This window comes from Vicugna pacos, chromosome 6, assembly GCF_048564905.1.
Source record: "Vicugna pacos chromosome 6, VicPac4, whole genome shotgun sequence".
Classification (NCBI taxonomy): domain Eukaryota; kingdom Metazoa; phylum Chordata; class Mammalia; order Artiodactyla; family Camelidae; genus Vicugna; species Vicugna pacos.
Window position 1 is genome coordinate 11,530,815 of NC_132992.1, and position 22,871 is coordinate 11,553,685.

Sequence of the window (22,871 nt, forward strand, 5' to 3'; positions counted from 1 at the left end):
CAATGGGTCACTGAAGAAATCAAAGAGGAAATTAAAAAATACATGGAGACAATAAAAGTGAAAATACAATGATCCAGAATCTGTGGGATGCAGCAAAAGCAGTTCCAAGAGGGAGGTTTACAGTGATACAAGCCCATATCAGGAAACAAAAAAAAACCCCTAATCTTACATCTAAAGGAATTAGGAAGAACAAACAAAACCTAAAGTATGGAGAAGGAAAGACGGAAGGAGGGAGGCAAAGAAGTGAGGGATGGAGGAGAATGGGTTCAAATAAACAAAATGAGAGATGAAAAGAAGTTACAATTGACGCCACAGAAATACAAAGGACAAAAGGAGATTACTCTGCTTAGTGATATACCAATAATAGACAATCTATAAAAAAAATGGATAAATTCCTAGAAATATACACTCTCCCAAGACTGAATCAGGAAGAAATATAAAATATGAATAGACCTCCAATTATCAGTAATGAACTCAGATCAGTAATAAAAAAAATACTCCCAATAAAATAAGAGACCAGGACCAGATGGCTTCACAAATGAATTATACTAAACATTAAAAGAGTTAATGCCTATCCTTCTCAAACTACTCCACAAAACTGAAGAGAAAAGAATGCTTCCAAATTCACTCTTTGAGGCCACATCACCCCAATATCAAAACCAGATAGAAACCACAAAAATAAGAAAATTACAGGCCAGTATCAATAGATACAAAAATACTCAACAAAATATAAGCTCACTGAATTCAACAATACATTAAAAGGATCATACACCATGATCAAGTGGGATTTATCCCAGTAAGGCAAAAATGTTTCATTATCTGCAAATCAATATAATACATCATGTTAAGAATGAAAGAAAAGATGATCACATGATCATCTCAACACAGAAAAAGCATTTGACAAAATTCAACATCCATTCATGATAAAAACTCTTTTTTTGGAAAATTTAGCTCTAATTTTAGTAGCATTATCTTCATATAAATAATCAGCAGGTGATTTAAAAAGCAGGTTTTTGAAGCGTAATTTTTTACTATAATTTAAGGAAGCACTCAAGACATAGCACATCAAGAATTTTATCCTTCCAATATTCTCAGAGATAAACTGCCTGTCATTTCTTTTTTTTTATGATAAAAACTCTTAATATACTAAGTTCAGAAGGAAAGTATCTCAATAAAAAAAAAGGCCCTATATGACAAGCCCACAGCTAAAATTATACTCAGTGGTGAAACACTGAAAACTTTCCAAGGTCAGGAACAAGACAAATGCCCACTCTCACCACTCCTACTTAACGTAATACTAGAATTCCTAGCTAGAGAAATCAAGCAAAAAAAAAAAAAAAGTATCAGAACTGGAAAAGAGGAAATGAAACTATCTCTATTTGCAGGTGATATGATTTTATATATAGGAAATCTTACAGAATCCACCAAAAACCCCATTAGATCTCATCAACAAGTTCAGTAAAGTTGCAGGATACAAAATTAACATTAAAAAACCGGGGAGTAGGGTATAGCTCAGTGGTAGAATAATGTGTGCTTAGCATGCACAAGGACCTGGGTTCAATCCCCAAAACCTCCACTAACAACAACAACAAAAAATTAGTAGTTTGTATACAATAATAACAAATTATCTGAAAAAGAAATACAATCCAATTTATAATTACATCAAGAAAAAATACTTAGAAATGAATTTAACCAAGGACATAAAATATCTACACACTGGGAACTTTTAAGACACTGATGAAAGAAATCAAAGGCGGCACAAATAAATGGAAAGGTATCCTGTGTTCACGGATTGGAAGAATTAGTATTTTTTAAACGTCAGTTCTACCAAGACCACCTACAGATTCAGTGCAATCCGTAGCAAGATTCTAATGGCATTTTTTACAGAATTAGAAAAAAAAATCCTAAATTTATATGGAGTCACAAAAGGCCCCAGATAGCCAACCAAAGGAATCCTGAGAAAGAACAAAGTGGGAGGAATCATAGCTCCTGATTTCAAGCTACAGTATAGTTATAGTAATCATAATAGTATGTTACTGGCATAAAATCAGAAACATAGACCAATAGAACAATCTAGAGCCTAGAGCATGTACAGTCAACTAATATTTGACAAAGGAGCCAAGAATACTCAATGTGGAAAGGATAGTCTCTTCAGTAAATGGTACAAAGAAAAGTGGATATTCACATGTAAAAGAATGAAACTAGTCCTGAATTACACCACTCACAAAAATGAACTCATAATGGAATAGGAACTTAATATTTTACAATAGAAGCCATAAAACTTCCAGAAGAAAACATGGGGAAAAGCTCCATGACATGGGTTTTGGCAATGATATATTTGGGTAGGATACCTAAATCACAACATACAAAATGAAAAATTAAGAAGTGGAACTACATCAAACTAAATAGCTTCTTCTGCACAGCAAAAGAAACAATCAACAAAACAAAAAGGCAACCTACAGAATGGGAAAAAATATTGCAAACCATATATCTGAAAAGGTTAATATCCAAACTGTATAAAGAATTCATACAAACTCAACAACAACAAAAACATCAAATTATCCAATTTAAAAAATGGGCAAAAGATGTGAATAGACAATTTTCTAGATACACAGGTACATGAAAAGGTGCTCAACATTACTAATCCTCCGGAAAATGCAAAATAGAACCACAATGAGCTATCACCTCACAAGCGCTGGAATGGCTATCATCAAAAAAATAAGAGGTAACAAGTGATGGTGAGGATGTGGAGAAGGGAACACTTGTGCACTGTTGGTAGGATTATACATTGGTACAATCACTATGGAAAACACTTTGGAAATTCCTCAAAATATTAAAAATAAAATTACCATATATCTAGTAATTCTACTTCTGGGAATATATCCAAAGGAAATGAAAACACTATGTCAAAGAAATATCCGCACCCCAAAGTTCACAGCGACATTGTTTACAATAGCCAAGACATAGAAACAACCTAACTGTCCACTGACAGATGAATGGATAAAGAAGTTGTAGTATACATATACAATGGAATATTATTCAGTCATGAAAAAGAAGGAATCCTGCCATTTGCAACATCATGGATGAGCCTCGATGGTATTATGCTAAGTGAAATAAGTCAGATAGAGAAAGACAAATACTGTATATCTCACTTACATGTAGAATCAAAAACAGAAACAAAAACCCCAGCAAACTCAGAAAAAGATAAGATTTGTCGTTACCAGAGGCAGGAGGTGATGGGAAGAGGTGGTCAAAATGTATAAACTTCTGCTGTGAGATAAAAAAGTACTAGGTTTGTGTTATACAACTTGATGACTAGAGTCAACACTGCTGTATGGTATATTTGAAAGTTAAGAGAGGAGATCCTAAGAGTTCTCATCACCAGGGGAAAAAATATTTTTCCTTTTCTGTGTGTGTGTGTGTGTGTGTGTGTGTGTGTGTGTGTGTGTGTGTGTGTGAGTGTGAGATGGATATTAACTAAGTGCTGTATGTCAATTATATCTCACTAAAACTGTATGAAAGATGGCAAATAAGCATATGAACGTGCTCAACATCACTAGTCATTAGGGAAATGCAAATAAAACCATAATATGAGGCACCACTAGGCACCTATTAGAAGACCTAAAATGTAAAAAACTGACCATATTAAGTGTTGGTGAAGATATGGAACAGCTGAAACTCATACAGTGCTATTCAGAATGTAAGCTGGTACAACCATTTTTAGAAAACAGTTTGGGAGTTGAACATACATGTAAAATACAATGCAGATAATTGACTGCTAGGTATTTATTCAAGAGAAATGAAAACATTTGCCCACACAAAGACACATGTTCATGGAGGCTTTATTTGTAATATCCAAAAATTGGAAACAACCCTAATAGCCATCATCAGGTGGTACAGTTTGGAATATTTATGTGTAAAATTATTAAAAATGAACTGCTATCATATGCAGTAACATGCAGGAATCTCAAATTACACTGAGTGAAAGAATTCCCATTTTTAAAAAGAACACAAAATTCTAGAAAATGTGAACAAGTTACCTGGAGATGGGGGTCAGGAGAAGGGCATGATTATAAAAGGGCACAACTAAACTCTGAGGGATGATCAACATTATCTCTATTGTGATTTTTTTCATAAGTATACATGTAGTCACTAATCATCAAAGTTTATATTTTAAATATGTCCAGGTTTATTACATGTCAATTATACCATGATAAATGTGAAAAAAGAAATAAAAATACATATACTTAAAGATATGCAAATTAAAAATTGCAATAAACAGCTAAAGTATCGTTTTAAGGGAAACTGTAGTTTTTAAATGTCATGTTAGAAAAGAAGGTTGAAAATCAATGATCTAAGCCTTCAATTTAAGAAACTGAAAAAAGAGCAAATTAAAAAGCAAAGCAAGTAGACAAAACTATGTAATAAGGAGAATTCGGTGAAAACAGAAAACAGACAAAAGAGAAAATGAAACCAAAAATTGAAAAAGATTAACTGATAACTGGTTAATAAGACTGATCGAGGAAAAAAGAAACTGACAACATGGATGAATCTCAACACTATGCCTAGTGAAGGAAGCCAGTCAAAACCATTCTACGCAATTCCATTTATATGAAATTCAAGAACAAGAATACCAGACTAGCTGTATCTCTAAGAGGAGGATGTAGTACTTGGAGAGGGAATACAGGGAATTTTCTGGAGGTAATGAAAATATTCTATGTACTGAAAAAATAAATTCTATACACTGACTGAAGTGGTGGTTACACAAGTGTGTAAGAGCCCAAACTCACTGAATTACACATGTAAAGTGCACATTTTATTGTCTGTAAAATCATTCAATTAAAAAAATCCAGCCAACTCTTTCACCCAACTCCTCCAGCTCTATCTTCTAGCTAAGCTTCTTGGAAGAATTACACACATCCACTGTCTCCATTCCCTCACCTGCATTTGCTTTTTCATCCCCCTTGAATTTAGCTTCTTCCCTATCATTCTACCAAAACATATCTGTCCAAGGTCACTTCTGTGTTGTTATATCTAGCAAAGTTTTCTCAGCTCCCCAAGAACTTGACCTCTCAACACTGTTGATCACTCCTGAAATACTGGAATTCTTCTGGGCTCAGCTCTACACCCTTGCTTCTTTCCCCTCTCACTCTATGCTATCTTCCCAGTGAACACTAATGGCTTCTGCTCTGTCTCTGCAGACCTCTCCCCTAGACCCTGACATCTCCCCAGCAATTTCTCTGAATATCTTCAAACTTAACCTGCTCCAGAACAACTCAATCTTCTTCCCCAAACCTATTCTATTGTTTCTTATTTCAGTGAATGGCACTGTCTAGTTCTAAAGACTAGAAGTCAAAATATCTTCCTTAAGCTTCCCTTCCTCACGATCCTCTATCCAGTCCATCATTACGTCCTAGTGATTTTCTCTCCTAGAAGTATTTTTTGCTTTTGGGTTTCTTTCCATTTCTAAACTATCAGTTTAGTCAAAGCTACAGAATTAGCTCTCACTTACATTGCTACTCTTTTTTTTTAATTGAAGTATAGTTGCTGTATAATATTATGTAAGTTACAGATGTACAATATAGTGAGTCATAATACATTGCTACACTTAAGCAGTCTATCTGTGTCCATTCTGGCCCCCTTCCAATTGATTCTCCACAAAGAAAGGAACACAACTGGCCCTCCGTATACCCAGGTTCCGAACCCATGGGTTCAATCTACTGTAGATGGAAACTATTCTGGGGAAAAACATTCCAGAAAGCTCCAAAAGGCAAAACTTGAAATTGCCATGTGTCAGCAACTATTTACATAGCATTTACACTGTATTAGGTAATACACGTTATCTAGAGATGATTTAAAGTACGGGAGGATGTGGGTATATTACATGCAAACACTACATCATTTTATATGAGAGACTTCAGCACCCACGGACACCAAAAGACCACTGTACTTTCCAGATGTGTATCTGATAATGCCATGTCTCCTGTCATCTTTTTTCAAAATAACCATGCAGTGGCTTTGCACTGCTCTTTAGATAAAATCCGTAACACTTAACATGGCCTAAAGGACCCAGATGGTTTGCCCTCTACCTATGTTTGAAGCCTCACTTTGCAACACAACCTTCACACCCATCCCTGCCTTTCATTACCATGTCTTCTTTCCTGCCACAGAACCATTTTTTATATACCATTTCTTCTGTTCATAATCTCTCCCCTGGTACATGACTCCTATATGTTCTTCAAATCTTAGCTTAGAATTTTAAAAAATGGACTCACTGACCTGGTCACCTGCTCAAGGCACCATGTCCCTTCCTTCATGGCATTTATCACAACTGCAGCTTAGCTTTGCTTGATGTATTGTCTAAGTAAGATCCAATTTCTCCACTATAAGGCATATGACTACTAGGATCACATTTGTTTTTTTATCCCCTTTATATCTCCAGCCTCTAAGAAACATCTCACAGGTACCCGGCAGGCCCTCATAAATACTTCTAAATAAATTAATGAAGAATTAGAAATTATGTTTCTAAATGAAATAACATGTACTTGGTGACATATTTTAAATGGACTTCAAGCAGCCATCTAATCAAATGCCCAGGAAAACCATCACATGGTTGTCTTCATCGTTCCTCCCTTCAGTTATTATGTTCCAGGCACTGAGGCATAGCAGTGAATGAGACAGGGTTCCTCCACTCATGCAGCATCTGGTTTAAGTTGACTGACTTTGTATTTCAAAAGCTACTCTTACTTGTAAATCAATGAAGTTAGAACACTCTCTCACACCATACACAAAAATAAACTCAAAATGTCTTAAAGATTTAAACATAAGACATCATAAATCTCCTAGAAGAGAACATAGGCAAAACATTCTCTGACATAAATTGCAGCAATGTTTTCTTAGGTCAGTCTACCAAGGCAACAGAAATAAAAGCAAAATTATACAAATAGCACCTAATTAAACTTACAAGCTTTTGCATAGCAAAGGAAATCATAAACAAAATGAAAAGACCACCTACAGACTGGGAGAAAATATGTGCAAATGATGTAACTGGTAAGAGCTTGACTTTCAGAATATACAAACATACAATTCAATAACAAAAAACCAAACAATCCAGTCAAAAAATGGGCAGAAGACCTAAACAGACATTTCACCAGTGAAGATATACAGGTGGTCAAAAGGCACATGAAAAGATGCTCCATATCACTAATTATCAGAGAAATGTAAAAACTACAATGAGGTATCACCTCACACCAATCAGAATGGCTATCAGTAAAAAGTCCACAAATAATAAATGCTGGAGAGGGTGTGGAGAAAGGGGAATCTTCCACTGTTGGTGGGAATGTAATCTGGTGCAGCCACTATGGAAAACAGTGTGGACATTTCTTAAAAAATAAAAATACAGTTACCATATGATCCAGCAGTCCTACTCCTTGGCATATATCCAGAGAAAACTCTCATTCAAAAAGACACATGCACTTCAGTGTTCACAGCAGCACTATTTACAAGAACTGAGACACGGAAGCAACCAAAATGTCCATTGGATAAAGAAGGTGGGTGGGTGTGTGTGTGTGTGCGCGCACATACATAGAAACGATGGAATACTACTCAGCCATAGAAAAGGATGAAATAATGCCATTTGCAGCACATGGATGGACCTATACATGATCATACTAAATGAAGTCAGTCAGAGACAGAAAGACAAATATATGATATCACTTATATGTGGAATCTAAAAAAAAAAAATGACACAAATGAACTTACAAACCAGAAACAGACTCACAGACATAGAAACAAATTTATGGTTATCAAAGGGGAAAGTAGGGGGGAGGGATAAATTAGGAGTTTGGTATTAGCAGATACTAACTACTATATACAAAATAGATAAACAACAAGGTCCTACTGGATAGCACTGGGAACTGTATTCAATAGCTTGTAATAACCTATAGTGAAAAAAGACTATAAATATATATGTACATAACTGAATCACTGTTGTACACCAGAAACTAACACAACTACTATATAAATCTCAACTATACTTCAATTTTAAAAAGTTACTCTTACTCTCAAGCCAGTTTACCTGTTTCCTAAGCTCTGTGCAGAATAAGTTTATCATTATTTTTTTTAAATAAATCTTTAACTTTGATGACTGTGAGGCAATCTTGTTCTATTTTATGGAAACCTTACTATTTTTTAAACATATAAACCTGAATAATTTTACCTGCCTATCTAACTTTAATAGTATGTCTAATCAGAATGGGAAGCAAGGTACAAAGAATTAAAATAGAAAAAAAATATGTAACTGCTCACAAAGGAAAAACTTATATACAGATTAGACTCTGAGGAAAATCTTATTGCCTATCTTGAGAACATCCCTCAAAGTTAGAGACAAGGCAAAATGATTAAAAACTCAAAAACTTAAGACATACACATATTTTTTCAGAAATATGAAGTTACATTTAAGAACTCTGATCTCAAAATGTCTACCTGACAGTAAATAGCAAGTAATATATACATAAACTGTTATACCACTGCGTTTAAATCAATCACCATAAATGCAGACCTGGGGTCAGAAGTCTGTCTTTACGTATCTAAGTTGTTTTTATAGCACTGATGGTTTTGAACTGAGTTGTTCACACAAGTCCTCATTACTTGAATTTGCAAAATGGCTGGCTAGAATAGGAGTCATCTGTTGTCATGGAAACATGTTTTTTCTTTCTACTTCTCTAATGTATGTGCTAAAATAAGACATCAAATCTGAAACCAGAATGAGAAAATCCTGACATATACATGATCATTCCATTTTAGTTTCTTCAAAATCCCTTTAGAATGCACCAAATTGGAAATAATACTCCAATAACATAATTATTAGCAAGTTTGACTCTTGTACTGATAGCTCTTAAATGTGAACACAGTCTAATCATACAGCTAGCAAAATCATCTGACAAGAAGATATATTAAAACTCTATGGTCACTGTAATATAGTTGCATTTGTTAAAAATGTTGGAGGACTTAACCAAGAGCAGTTTAGTTCTATGTCCAAATTAAGTGTTAACTAATTTAGTCTAAATTAATACCATCTCTGTATGTAATGAGGGGGCTCTTAAATTCATCATCCACAGCGTTGTTAAATAATTAAGTATTGCCCTAAGGGAGAGATTCCAATGGGGCATCACTTTCAGGTTGACACAAACCAAAAACTAACAGCCAATATTTACAGAGTGTACAAAAGGCTTTCACACACATTGGTATCTGAGCCTTCCTTTATTCAAAAGATATTTCAGGAACTGAGTGTTAATTCTATACCAATCACTGGCTAGATGCTAGGGATATGATAGTGATCCTCAAAGTAACTCTGTAACAGTGGTGGTTATCTCAGAATCAGCAGCATCAGCATCACCTCAGAACCTGTTAAAACCACACATTCTCAGGTCTCACCCCAAATCTACTGAATCAGAAAGTCTGGGGGTGGGGCCCAGGAATCTGTTTTAATAAGCCCTCCAGTGATTCTGATAAATGCTCAAGTTTGAGACCCACTGCCCTGTAAGATAGTCCCTTGCATTATGTATTAGAAAACTGAGGCTCTGAAAAAGGTGTTACAGACTTGAGATACATGAGACTTTTTTCCACCACATACCCCAGAGATTATTGTGTGCCATAACATGGGCATACAATAAAGATTTGTTGGATAAAAAAATAAATGAATCCTCTAAAAAGCTGTGCCATCACCCAATCATGGCAAAAGTACAAGCAATATAATCCTAATTTACTGAAAATGTACATAATGCTAATGAGTGTATTTCACCTGAAAAGAGAAATGGTCACCATAACATCAAGAAGTGTCATTTTAAAACTTTTACTTTTGAGTCTTACATAAAAGAGAAAGTTACCAAAGGTGATCACTACCAAAACTTCAATTTTTCCATACCTTGTTATTTTGCCTTAATTTACTTAACTCCAGTTTATACTTTTCTGCTTCTTCCAGAGCTCGATTCAAGCGAACTTCCATGGCGCTTTGACTAGTGGTAGCCTGTTTTTGCAGTCTTCTTTTATTTTCTAATTCCTGTACAGTAAAAGAGATACACAGAACATTTATAAACAGATCCTAAGACCCCTTTACTACTATTTTGCAACATTTTCCATTTCTATATTCCTTGCTTTCTGCCAAATTTTACATACACACACACACGGCCAGAGGCTGAGCACTGAGTGACACAGATCTCAGGGAATTCTCACTCTGAATTGGCTATAGAAAAATATAGCCTTAAAGATGTAGTCACAAATTAGACTTTCAAATTACTTTTTGTTTGAAAATTTCTATCCATCCCAAGATACAGTAATACATGTTTTCTATATTTATTTCATAAACAATTCTTTATAACTATAGTTCTTCTCTTGGGAACCTCCCAAAACACCAATGTGAGACATAATTCTCCCACAAATACTGTGTGTAAACCTGACAAAATCTATCATTTAAAAAAAATCTGTTAAATATTTATTAATGCATTCTACATTAGCCATATAGGAAAATCCCAATTCTGGGGAAAAACAACAGATTTTATGGGTATTTTCCCCATTCTGGGGTGGGTTTAGACCTGCATTTCTGCAAATATCCTAAGAGATGCTGCTGCAGAGAGTCTACAGGCCACACAGGAAGAAACATGTACAGGAAAACCTCCAAACTCCATCACAAGCTGGCACCATAATCTCAACTCCTGCCACAAATGTTACCTGTGGCTACGTGAGCAGTGTTTGGTTGGATCTCTCCCAGACAGCCATTATGCTTCTGGCCTCTGCCCCTTTGCTCATGCTCATCCTTCTGCCCTGACCTCTCCCTACCCCTCATTTTTCCCTGGCTTGCACCTATCCATCCTTTAAGACTCAGCTAGGACTAACTCTGGTTTTACCTCCTGCCAGAAGCCTTCCCTATCTTCCTCACTATCCTCCCAGATTGGATTAAGTGTCCTTCCTTCAAAGCTTCCCTAGCACCTTGATATACATATATCACAGCGCCTGCTTGTGTGGGACTGAAACTATCCACTGACTGCATTTCCCTCACTGTACTGTCAGCTCCTGGGGGACAGGAACTACTTTCATTTCTACGTTCTGGCACTTCAGCAGCATATAAAAGGCACCAATGAGATGTTTACTAAAATTAATTTATTTTGTAATACTTAACTCACTCTTCTTTGCGTCCCCTACAATGCCTAGTACAGAGCATTACACAAAACAGATACTCAGTAAATATCGTGCAATTGAAATGATGCAGATAAAGATACAGTTGTCTGTTTTCTGCTTTAATAATTTTTTCTCCTGGCTGTATCACTATGTTTTATTTGAAAACTGATCTCCCTGGCTCTGAGTAATTAAGGGGAAAACAAAACAAAACACATGCTGCTCTTTATGCAGGTTTCTAAACAAATCAAACTGTCTGGATACCATCTGCTCTCACCAGCCTTCTTCACAGCTTTGTGGGTGGTAGCGACACTGAGAGCAGCCTGATTTCTCTCACTATTCACACAGAAAAGGCAGACACTCTCATTAGCCATCAAGGCCACAGTTCTTGCTGCCTCATTTCAGCCTCTTCTCACAATATGGAATTGCCCTTCTCTTTCTTGCTGATGACTCTGTAACCTACTTCAAAGAAAACTGAAAACCTCCCTTTACCACATGATGCCTCCCTACCCCCGAATCAATACTGCTCCACTTCTCGGGAAAAGCAAAAAAGAAAAAGGATAGACAGAAGAATAGTAAAGTACGAAATAAAGTCTTCCTAAATGAGTAAATCCACTAAGGAAAGGGGAAACCTTATCAAAAACTTGAAAACACTTCTGTTTTCAATCTTACTCAAGAATTTTTTTTACAAAATGCAGACAAAATACAAATACTGAGTATTTTCAAGATGCAAGCTCCTAAAGTATATTTATTATTACCAAAAAAAATTAAGTTTACATGTTGCTAGTGAAAAAAGAATTATGAAACATATCAACCCCTGAAGTTTACATTAGTTTTAAAAGAAAAGGCTGAGTAGCTTAAAGAAAATCAAGTTTAAAACTCAAATACTATGAAATCCAAGAATAATCTGGGATTCTCCCATAATTTCTGAAGCAATCATAAGGCACTGGGAGAGTGTGAGAGAGAGGTGTGCGTCAGAAACCACAGTGCAAGACAAATGCAGCAGCTGCGTCAGAGGAACACAAACTGTCACAGTGATTCAGATGAGGACAAATAAATGACCAGGTAAGGTTCTAGAAACAAGTGACTGAGGTACCAAAAGAAACAGACCTGGAGTCAGAAAACCTGCCAGCTTTGTAGACTCAGTTTCCATATCTGAAATTGGGTGTAATACTATATGGTTTATGGGCAAAAAACCTAAAGGTTTTACCTATTCAACACATTTATCCAGCACTTACTACATGCCTGGTACTACTCTACATGACGGACACACGATAGTTAACCACAGTTCTCCTCTCATAAAGCTTGCACTCTAGAGGAAGAGACAGATGATAAACACACACATACATGCATACTCACAGGTGAGATCTGGTAGTGATAAGGACTATGAAGAAAAAGGGTAAGAGGACAGAACAATAGGGAAGGGGCATAATATTTAACATAGAGTGGTTAACTTGAACAGACTGATCACTAGAAATGAAATACAATCAGCAATAAAAACCTCCCTACAAAGGAAAATCCAGGACTGGACGGTTTCACTGGGGAATTCTACCAAACATACAAAGACGAGCTCATACCAATCCTTCTCAAACTCTTCCAAAACACTGAAGAGGAGGGAACACTCCCAAGCTTATTCTATGAAGCTACTATTACCCTGATACCAAAACAAGACAAAGACACTACCGAAAAAGAAAATTACAGGCCAAATATCATTGACGAACACAGATGCAAAAATCATCAACAAAATATTAGCAAACAGAATCCAACAACACATAAAAAAGATTATACACCATGATTAAGTTGGATTCATCCCAGGGACACGAGGATGGTTTAACATATGCAAATCAATCAATGTGATACACCACATCAACAAGACAAAGGACAAAAATCACATGATCATCTCAATAGATGCAGAAAAAGCATCTGATAAAATTTACATCCATGTATGATAAAAACTCTTACCAAAGTGGGTATAGAGGGAACTACCAAAGTGGGTATAGAGGGAACATATCTCAACATAATCGAAGCTATTTATGACAAACCCACAGCCAACATACTATTCAACAGTGAAAAGCTGAAAGTCTACCCACTAAAATCTGGAAAAAGTTAAGGATGCCCACTCTCACCACTTCTATTCAACATAGTATTGGCAGTCCTAGCCACAGCAAATGATAAAAGAATTCGGCAAGGTAGCAGGATACAAGATTAACAAACAGAAGTCAGTTGCATTTCTTTATACTAACAATGAAATAGCAGAAAAAGAGAGTAAAGAAACAATATCCCTTTTAAAATCTCATCCAAAACAATAAAATACTTAGTAATAAGTTTAACCAAGGAATAAATCTGACCAAGGAGGTGAAAGACTTACACATGGAGAAATATGAAATACTGACTAAGGAAATAAAGGAGAACTTAAAGAAATGGAAAGATATCCAATGCTCTTGGATTGGAAGAATCAATATTGTTAAAATGGCCATACTGCCTAAGGCCATCTGCATATTTAATGCAATCCCTATCAAACTACTCATGACATTTTTCTCAGAAACAGAAGAAATAATCCTAAAATTTATATGGAATCACAAAAGACTCAGAATTGCCAAAGCAATACTGAAGAAAAAGAACGAAGCTGGAGGAATAACCCTTCCAAACTTCAGACAATACTACAGAGCTACAGTAATCAAAAGAGCATGGTATTAGTACAAAAACAGACATATGGGTCAATGGAACAGAACAGACAGCCCAGAAATAAACCCACAGACCTATGGTCAATTAATCTTCAACAAAGGAAGCAAAAATATACAATGGAGAAAAGACAGTCTCTTCAGCAGGTGGTGTTGGGAAAGTTGGACAGCAGCATGTAAACTGATGGAGTTAGAACACTCCTTCACACCACACACAAAAATAAACTCAAAATAGCTTAAAGACTTAAACATAAGACAAGATACTATAAATCTCCCAGAAGAAAACATAGGCAAAACATTCTCTGACAGAAATCTTAGCAATGTTCTCCTAGGGCATTCTACCCAGGCAATAGAAATAAAAGCAAAAATAAACAAATGGGACCTAATTAAATTTATAAGCTTTGGCACAGCAAAGGAAACCATAAGCAAAACAAAACAACCACCAGCTGAATGGGAGAATATATTTGCAAATGATGTGACTGACAAAGGTTTAATTTCCAGACCATATAAACAACTCATACAACTTAATAACAACAACCCAATCCAAAAATAGGCAGAAGACCTAAAGCAATTCTCCAGTGAAGATGTACAAATGGCCAACAGGCATATGAAAAAATGCTTAATATTGCTAATTATCAGAGAAATACAAATCAAAATTACAACGAGGTATCACCTTACACCAGTCAGAATGGCAATCATTCAAAAGTCCACAAATGATAAATGCTAGAAAGGGTATGGAGAAAAGGGAATTCTCCTACACTGTTGGTGGGGATGCAGTTTGGTGCAGCCACTATGGAAAATATGGAGATTCCTCAAAAAACTAAAAACAGACTTACCATATGATCTAGCAATCCCACTCCTGGGCATATATCCAGAGGGAACTCAAATTCAAAAAGATACATGCACCCCAATGTTAACACCAGCAATATACAATAGCCAAGACATGGAAGCAACCTAAATGTCTATCAACAGATGACTGGATAAAGAAGTTGTGATATACTTATACAGTGGAATATTACACGACCATAAAAACGAATAAAATAATGCCATTTGCAGCAACATGGATGGAGATCGTCATTCTAAGTGAAGTAAGCCAGAATGAGTAAGAAAAATACTGTATTATATTGCTCATATGTGGACTCTAAAGGACAAGGAAAAAAAAGACACTATGAACTAATCTATAAAACAGAAACAGACTTGCAGACATAGCAACCATTTTATGGTTACCCGGGGGAAAGGGGGTGGGAAGGGATAAATTTGAGAGTTCGAGATTTGCAAATATTAACTACTATATATAAAAATACATAAGAAACAAATTTATAGCACAGAGAACTATATTCAATACCATGTAATAACCTTTAATGAAAATGAATATATATATACATATATGTATGATTGGGACATTATGCTATACACCAGAAAAATGACACATTGTAATTGACTACATTTCAATAAAAAAAAAGATACAGTGGTTAGGGGAAGGCTTTCAAATGAGGAAATGATTCATGTAAAGATCTGGAGGAAAGAATTATAGACTGGAGGAACAATGAAGACAAAGATCCTGAGGCAGGAATTCATTTAATATATTCAAAGATCACTTAGGTGGTCAGTGTGGCTTCAGCTGAGTGACACAGCAGTTTTAGGTCTTAAGACCTGAATGACATGGAAAGCCTTTGGAGGATTTTTAGTAGGATAAGTATGTGCGTGTTTGTGTATGTATGTATGTATGGTGACCTAAGGTTTTTAACAGTTGACCCTTGAACAACATGGGTTTCAACTACCTGAGTCCACTTACATGCAGAAATTTTTCAACAGGAAATACTACGTTAATACACGATCCACCACTGGTTGAATATGTGGATGTGGAACCATGGATATGGAACCGCAGATACAGAGGAACGAGGGATATGGAGGGCCGACTGTAAGTTATATGGGGATTTTCCACTGTGCAGAGGGTGTGTGCCCCTAACCTCCAAGTTGTTCAAGCATCAACTGCATTCTAGCTACTGTGGTACTGAGTGCAGCAATACCAATCTAGGAGGTCACTGGAATAGTACAAGTGAAACATAGTAGCTTGGGCTTGGGTAGAAGTAATGAGTTTTTGAGAAACAGTTAATTCTATGCATTTTGAAGACAGAATTGGCAGGACTTGTTGACAGACTTAATGATGCTCTGGAAAGAGAAGGATCAAGATGACTCTTGGATTTTGAACAACTCCATGTTTTTACTGAGAGAGAGAAAAAGAGAAGCAGGTTTGCAGAGAGCAGGGAAGCATACATATGATGTTCTGCAAACCAAGTAGAGATATTAAGTGGACAGTAAGAAGAAGAGTCTGGAGCTCAAAGAAAGGTCAGAGAAAGAAACAGCAACGTGGGAGTTTCCAACACAGAGATGGTAATACAAAGCCATGGAAATTAATGAGAGCATCTCAGACCTGGATGTAGACAGTAAGGAGAAGAGAGCCAAGGACTGAGCCCTGGGCACTCCAACATGTAAAAGTCAGGAAAATGAGGAAGAAAATTGTAAGTATGATGCTTCAGAAGCCAAATTAATAGTGTTTGAAGGAGGGAGAAATCAACTTTGTCAAATATTGCTGAAACATAAATTACTGAGGAATAAGAACTGATAAGAACTGGCACTGTGGATTACTAGTGACCTTGTTAAGAATGGTTTCAGAGGCAGAGAAGAGATGGACACCTAACTGTTGAAGTTTCAAGAGAGAATAGAGAAATTGAGTATATACAATTATTTTAAGAAGTTTTGCTATAAAGGAGAGCAATGATACAGGGCAAGAGGTAGATATGAGATCTAAGGAGGCTTTTCAAAAATACATATATTGGAGATTCTATGGCATGTTTTTATGTTAATGCAAATAATTCCATGGACAGAGTAAATATGACTTTTGCAAGAGAAAGGCATGGTAACTGTAGGAGCGAAGTCCTTGAGTAAGAGAGATGGTATGGGATTCAGTGCACCATGATCAGCGTTAGCCAGAAGAGGCAGTAATCCACTGCAATGAGGGGGGAGAGCAAGAGGAGATGGGTATAGAAACCAAGAGGTGTCACAGATTTAGTGACAGCATGAAGAAGAGTTATCTTTGATTGTTTTCTTAGTAAAATAAGAGGGAAAGTCATGGACTCAGAAAGCTAAGACTGGAAGAGGTACTGGAAACTTAAGAAGAAAAAAATCACCTGTTTAAAATCACCTTTGAAAGTGGGAGAGGAAACTGTCTTCTCAGAAAGTAGGAGAGGAAAATGGTATTCCACTTGATATTTGTAAATAAAATTTAAGTAGGACCAATCTACTGGGCTGTACATTTTTGTTCAGTCTTAATACAATGCTCCTGAATAGGCAAACAGGAGAGGGGAAATTGGCTAGAACTAGGGTTGGGTTTTGCCACACACTTCATTGGTAGGGAAATTAAGGATATATGCAGAGCATAATGAAGTTGTGTACCATGGTACCTAAGCCAGGGAAGAAGGGAATAAACATGAGGGAATGGGTACAGCTATGTAATAAAATATATATAAATGAGAACACACAACAATTATATGTGTATGACAGATATACAATATTAAACAAAGATAAGGTACCATTAATATAATGGTTTTGCAGGATACATAAAGGCAAAAATGAAAAAAGCTTTCTTTGCAAGATATGAGAATGACTTGTAGAAGGTCAGAATTGCTTTCAAGGACTTCTACTATGAAAGCAGGAAAGAATAAAGCAAGAACCAGGCATCTTTAGGAAATGACACGGAGCTCAATTTTACCTGGAGCAATTTAACAAAAGAGCAGATTATTTTTTAAAAGGTGAGTTACTAATGATAAGAGTGTTCATATGACATGATCCCTGGTCAGAGAAACTTTTGGAATGCACTACTAATTTTAATTTAACCAAAAAACAAAATAAAACACAGATGAAGGCTTCTGACAAGGAAGAAATAATAAATATCTACATAAGAAATGCACTGTAAACAACTAGAAAAAATTATCAAAATATGTTAAATAACTGTTTAGAGACAGTGGAAAACATTAGGATTGTGATTCCTGAGAAAAAGGAAGCAAATGAGTCTTATCATCTCAGCATTCTGCTGGGAGGCAATATCCACACTGTACAGCAAGGTACAAGCAAAGAGAAAATACAAGCAGAACCCAGGAATCCACTGAGTTAAGGAGACAGATCAGAGTTGGAAGAGACTGAGACAGCTGGGAATTTGTATGAAGGTTCAAGTAAGGAAGAACTACATTAGGAAGGAGCTTCAGGAATCTACACAGGAGATACCTGGAGTCTACGGAGGACTAGGCCATACCTGCATACAGGGAAACTCAACAGGGCCAGACAAAGGGGAGCTGTACACAGAACAATTCCCATAGCTCACAAAGGGAAGGAAGACATCTGAACTCTAACCAGCCAGAATGGACAGTCTTCAGGGGTCCTCTGGGGAATTTGGCGGAGATCTTGAAAGGTCTCTTTAGGGTAAGCCTTAGGAGTAGAGCTGAACTACTCCTGAAAGGAGCACTAGACACATTCTAGTAAAACTTAAAAATGGGCCTCAAAGGGATTTAACTGGCAAATAATTACTTGTCAAAACCCATGACTGTCTTCAAAAAGCACACTAAACACAATCACTCAACAATATAATATTCACAGTATCTAGCATCTGGTAAAAAAAAAAAAAAAAATCACTAACCAAGCCAAAAAGCAGGAAAGTATGACTGATATCCAGGAGAATAAAAGTCAGTCAATAGAAACAAACACATAAATGAGAAATATAATGGATCCAGCTAACAAGGCTATCAAAACAGCTATTTTAACTATATACAAGTATTTAAAACAAAAAATAAATACAATGAGGAGATGAAGATACAAAGAAGAATCAAATGGAAATTATACAGATGAATAATATATCAAATTGGACATTTTCCTCACTAGGAATAGGGGCATATAAGACACTACAAAGAAAAAAATTAATGACCAGTTACTAAAGATATAGGAATAGAATCTATCCAAACAAAGAATATAAGAAAAAAAGGCCAAAAACAGCTCATCAATAACCTAATATCACTGATATTGTCAGTGTGATGACATCAAGAAGTTCAAGAGAAGTATAACTGGAGACTCAGGTTGGGGAGGGAGGTAGGGAGTACAGGAAAAATATTAATAATGGCCCCAAATTTTCAAATTTGATGAAAACTATAAACCTACAGATTCAAAAAAGCTCAACAAACTTCAAGCAGAATAAATACACCCCCCCATATAAAACTGACAAAGCACATCATTATGAAATTGCTGGAATCCAGTAACAAAGAGAACATCTTAAAAGCAGGAGGAAAGGACACATTACATACAAATGTACTAAGAAAAGAATTACCATGGACTTTAAGTGAGAAACTACAACACAGAAGACAACGGGATGACAGCTTTAAAGTAACAAAAGAAAACAAAAACGATCAATTGGTAATTCTTTACCTAGTGAAAAATACCCTTCAAAAGTTAAAGGGCTCAAACCACACACGGGTGAATTCAAAACTGGTGAAATCTGAGTGTCTGTGGATTGTACCAATGTCTGTTCCTTGATTTTAAGACTATACTATAATTATGTTAGATGTTACCATTGAGGAAAACTGGGCGAAGGGTACACAGGACCTCTCTGTACTATTTTTGCAACTTTCTGTGAATCTATAATCATGTCAAATAAAAAGGTTTTCTTAAATAAGGAAAAACATAGTCTTTTCCAGAGAAATAAAAACAGAGAATTAGAGACTACCAAACTGGCACCACAAAAATTGAGAGGGTACTTGTTTCAAGCAGAATCTAAAGAATGAATACAAGAAATAGGTATGAGGGTGTTATATATGAGATGGTATAACATGATTTGAAGGCAGACTGTGATGTGTTAAAGATGTATGTTATAAACCTTAAGTCTAAGAATAGATATAGCTAATAATGGAGAAAAATTGAATAAAAAATATTCAATTCAAAGGAGAAAAAAGTAACATAGAACAGTTTGGGAAAATAGAGAAAAAAATAGGAAGATAGATCCAAACATCAAAAGCTGCATTAATGTAAATGGTCTGAACATACCATAAAGAGACAGAGACTGATACTGTTAGAGTAAATGAAGAAGCAAAAACCACCATTAAAGCCATTTCTTATAACACATTTTCAGTATAAAACAGAGTAAAAGTAAACAGATGAAAAAAGATATAACATGTAAACATTAAGAATAAAGCTGTAATTACTAAATTAATGTTAGAAAAAGTAGACTTTGGAACAAGTAATATTTTAAGATATTGTAATATAGTAGTATGTCATAATTATAAAGGGGTACTAATCAAAACACTATTTTAATCCTTAACGTGCAGGCATCCAAAACAGAGACTGAAAATACATGAAGCCGAAACTGATATAACTGAAAGGAGAAACAGACAAATCCACAATTCTAGTCAGAGAATTCAGCACAAGTACTGCTCTCTCAATAACTGACAGAACTAGAAAATCAGTAAGCATTTAGAACGCTTGAACAATACTGTCAACAAATTTGACCAAACTGATATTTACAGAAAACTCCACTCAACACAGCATAACACATGTGGTTCTCAAGTGGACATGAAGTATTTACCAAGAGAGGCCAAATGCTGGTCCATAAAACTAATTGCAACAAAATCATACACACTGGGTTCTCACAACACAGAATGAAATTAGAAATCAATTAACAAAAAGACATGAAAATCCTCAATATTTAGAAATTAAATAATACACACATCTAAATAATCTAATGGTTGAGAAAAATGGGAAGGAAATTAGAAAATACTTTGAACTTAATGAAAATAAAGAAGACAGTATCAAAATTTGTGGGAGAATATTTATAACTTTAAATACTTACGTCAGAAAAGAAGAAAAGTAGAAAACCAATTATCTAAGCTTCTGCCTTAAGAATCCAGAAAAATAAGAACAAATTAAGCCCAAATAACAATGAAGGAAAAAATTAAAATTAAAAATGAAGGAAATGCTAAAGGTTAGAAATCAATGAAATAAACAACTGACAAACAGTAGAAAAGACTCATGAAGTCAAGTGTTGATTCATGAAAAAGCTCAATAAAATTGGTAATTAACTAGACTAAGAATAAAACAAGATAAATTATTAATATCAAATATGAAACAGGGGTCATTATTATAGGCATAATATAAAAAAAATATAATAAAGGAATATTATGGACAAATTTATGCCAATGAATTTGACTACTTAGATGAGTTGGAAAAATTTCTTAAAAAACATAAATTACCAAAACTGACTCAAAAAGTATTGGAAAATCCAAATATACTTATATACACTAATTAAATTGGTGGGTAAAGATTTCTTGAATAGGACTGAAGAAAGCATAAAACTTCACAAAAAATAATGTATTGGAATTCATCAAAATTTTAAACTGCTACCTTTTGAAAGATACTGTTAAGAAAAAAAGCCAAGGAAGATTGGGAGAAATCATTCAAAATACATATTCTTCCTAGGATTGGGAGAAATCATTCAAAATACATATTCTTCCTAGTAAAGAAATTATACAAGAAAACATAAAGAACTCTTACTACAACCCAGTATTTTAAAATTGGGCAAAAAATTTGAACAGACACATCACAAAGGAAGATATATGAATGGCCAATAAGCCTATGAAAAGTTGCTCAAGATCAATAAATATAAAGGAAATACAAATCCAGCATTAATGAGACACCACTCCTAACCCCTCTACAGTGTTCAATACTAAAAAGAATAACAACACTGAGTGTTAGTAAGAATACACAGTAGCTACAACGCTCATATATTCCTAGTGGGAATGAAAAATGATACAATCATTTTAGAATACAGTTTGACAGTTTTCTAGAAAGTTAAACATATACCTTCCATAATATCCAGAAATTCTATTCCTAGGTACTTATGAAATATCATGAATGATACTGAACATATCTAAACAAAAACATATGTCTACACAAAGCACTTGTATGTGAAAATTCATAGTGGCTTTACTTCTTACAGTCCAAAGCTGGAAACAAAAATGCCCATCAACTGGTAAACAGATGAAACATAGTAAATCCGTAAGTACTACTCAGCAATACAAGGGAATGAACCATAAAACACGCAAGACTGATGAATCTCAAAAACATTACACTGAAGAATACGGATGCAGAAAGCACATACGTAGGATTCCATCTATAAGAAATTTTAGAACAAGGAAAACTAATCTGTAGTGAAAGAATACAGATCAGTGGTTGCTTGTGGCCATGATTAGAGAATGCGGATTTATGTGGAGGAGACACAAAGGAAATTCGTGGTGGGGGTGGCAGTGGCATATAGAAATTTTCTTAATCTTGACTGTGGTGGTGGTTACAAGGATGTATTAATTTGTCAAAACTCAATGAATTATAGTATATTTTATTGTATTTAAGTTATTCTTTAAACAGAGATTACTAACAAAAAAACCAAATCCAAAGATGTAGTAAAATGCTCTGTTTTTATATTTTAAAAATGACTCTACCTGTTGGTATCAGCAGCTAAAATAAGTTAATATACATAACAATGTTTTAATAGTTGGGTTTTTGCAGGTTTATAGAAGCAGCTACATCAAACTTAAGCTTTGTTTTTTGTATTTCTGTGAACTGTACATTGAGATTTGTTTCCAGAGATATAAATAATGAATGGAATTAGCAAAGAAAGATTCAATCTTAAGTCCACGTAACTCGTGAGTTGTTATAACTCTCTGGCTGTTAGGTAGATAGGAATTCAAGCCGAGAAGTTCAGAGCCATTGAAAGTTTTCATAAAAATCTTCAGGAAGCCAATGTATCATAATTCATTAGTACGTTCACCATGAACTAAAAATTTCAAATATTTCAAAACAATGAGATTTTGGAACAGCTGTGTGTTTAAGTCCATTTAATTTTGGGGAGTTGGAGAGTCTACATGATTTGCAGAGTCAGACAAACACAGTTTGAATCCTGTTAAGACCTCAGGCAATTTGCTT

General features: G+C 35.2%; 1 protein-coding gene across 3 annotated transcripts in view; it reads right to left on the reverse strand.

Annotated features, from left to right (window-relative positions):
• The window catches only part of TEX9 (testis expressed 9), a 60,621-nt gene that overhangs the window by 12,909 nt on the left and 24,841 nt on the right, over positions 1 to 22,871 (reverse strand). For all 3 annotated transcript variants that reach the window (XM_006210957.4, XM_072962379.1, XM_072962380.1), the window contains one exon: positions 9,926 to 10,060. In XM_006210957.4, coding sequence (XP_006211019.2) covers positions 9,926 to 10,060 — 135 coding nt within the window. The remainder of the gene's footprint in view (positions 1 to 9,925; positions 10,061 to 22,871) is intronic.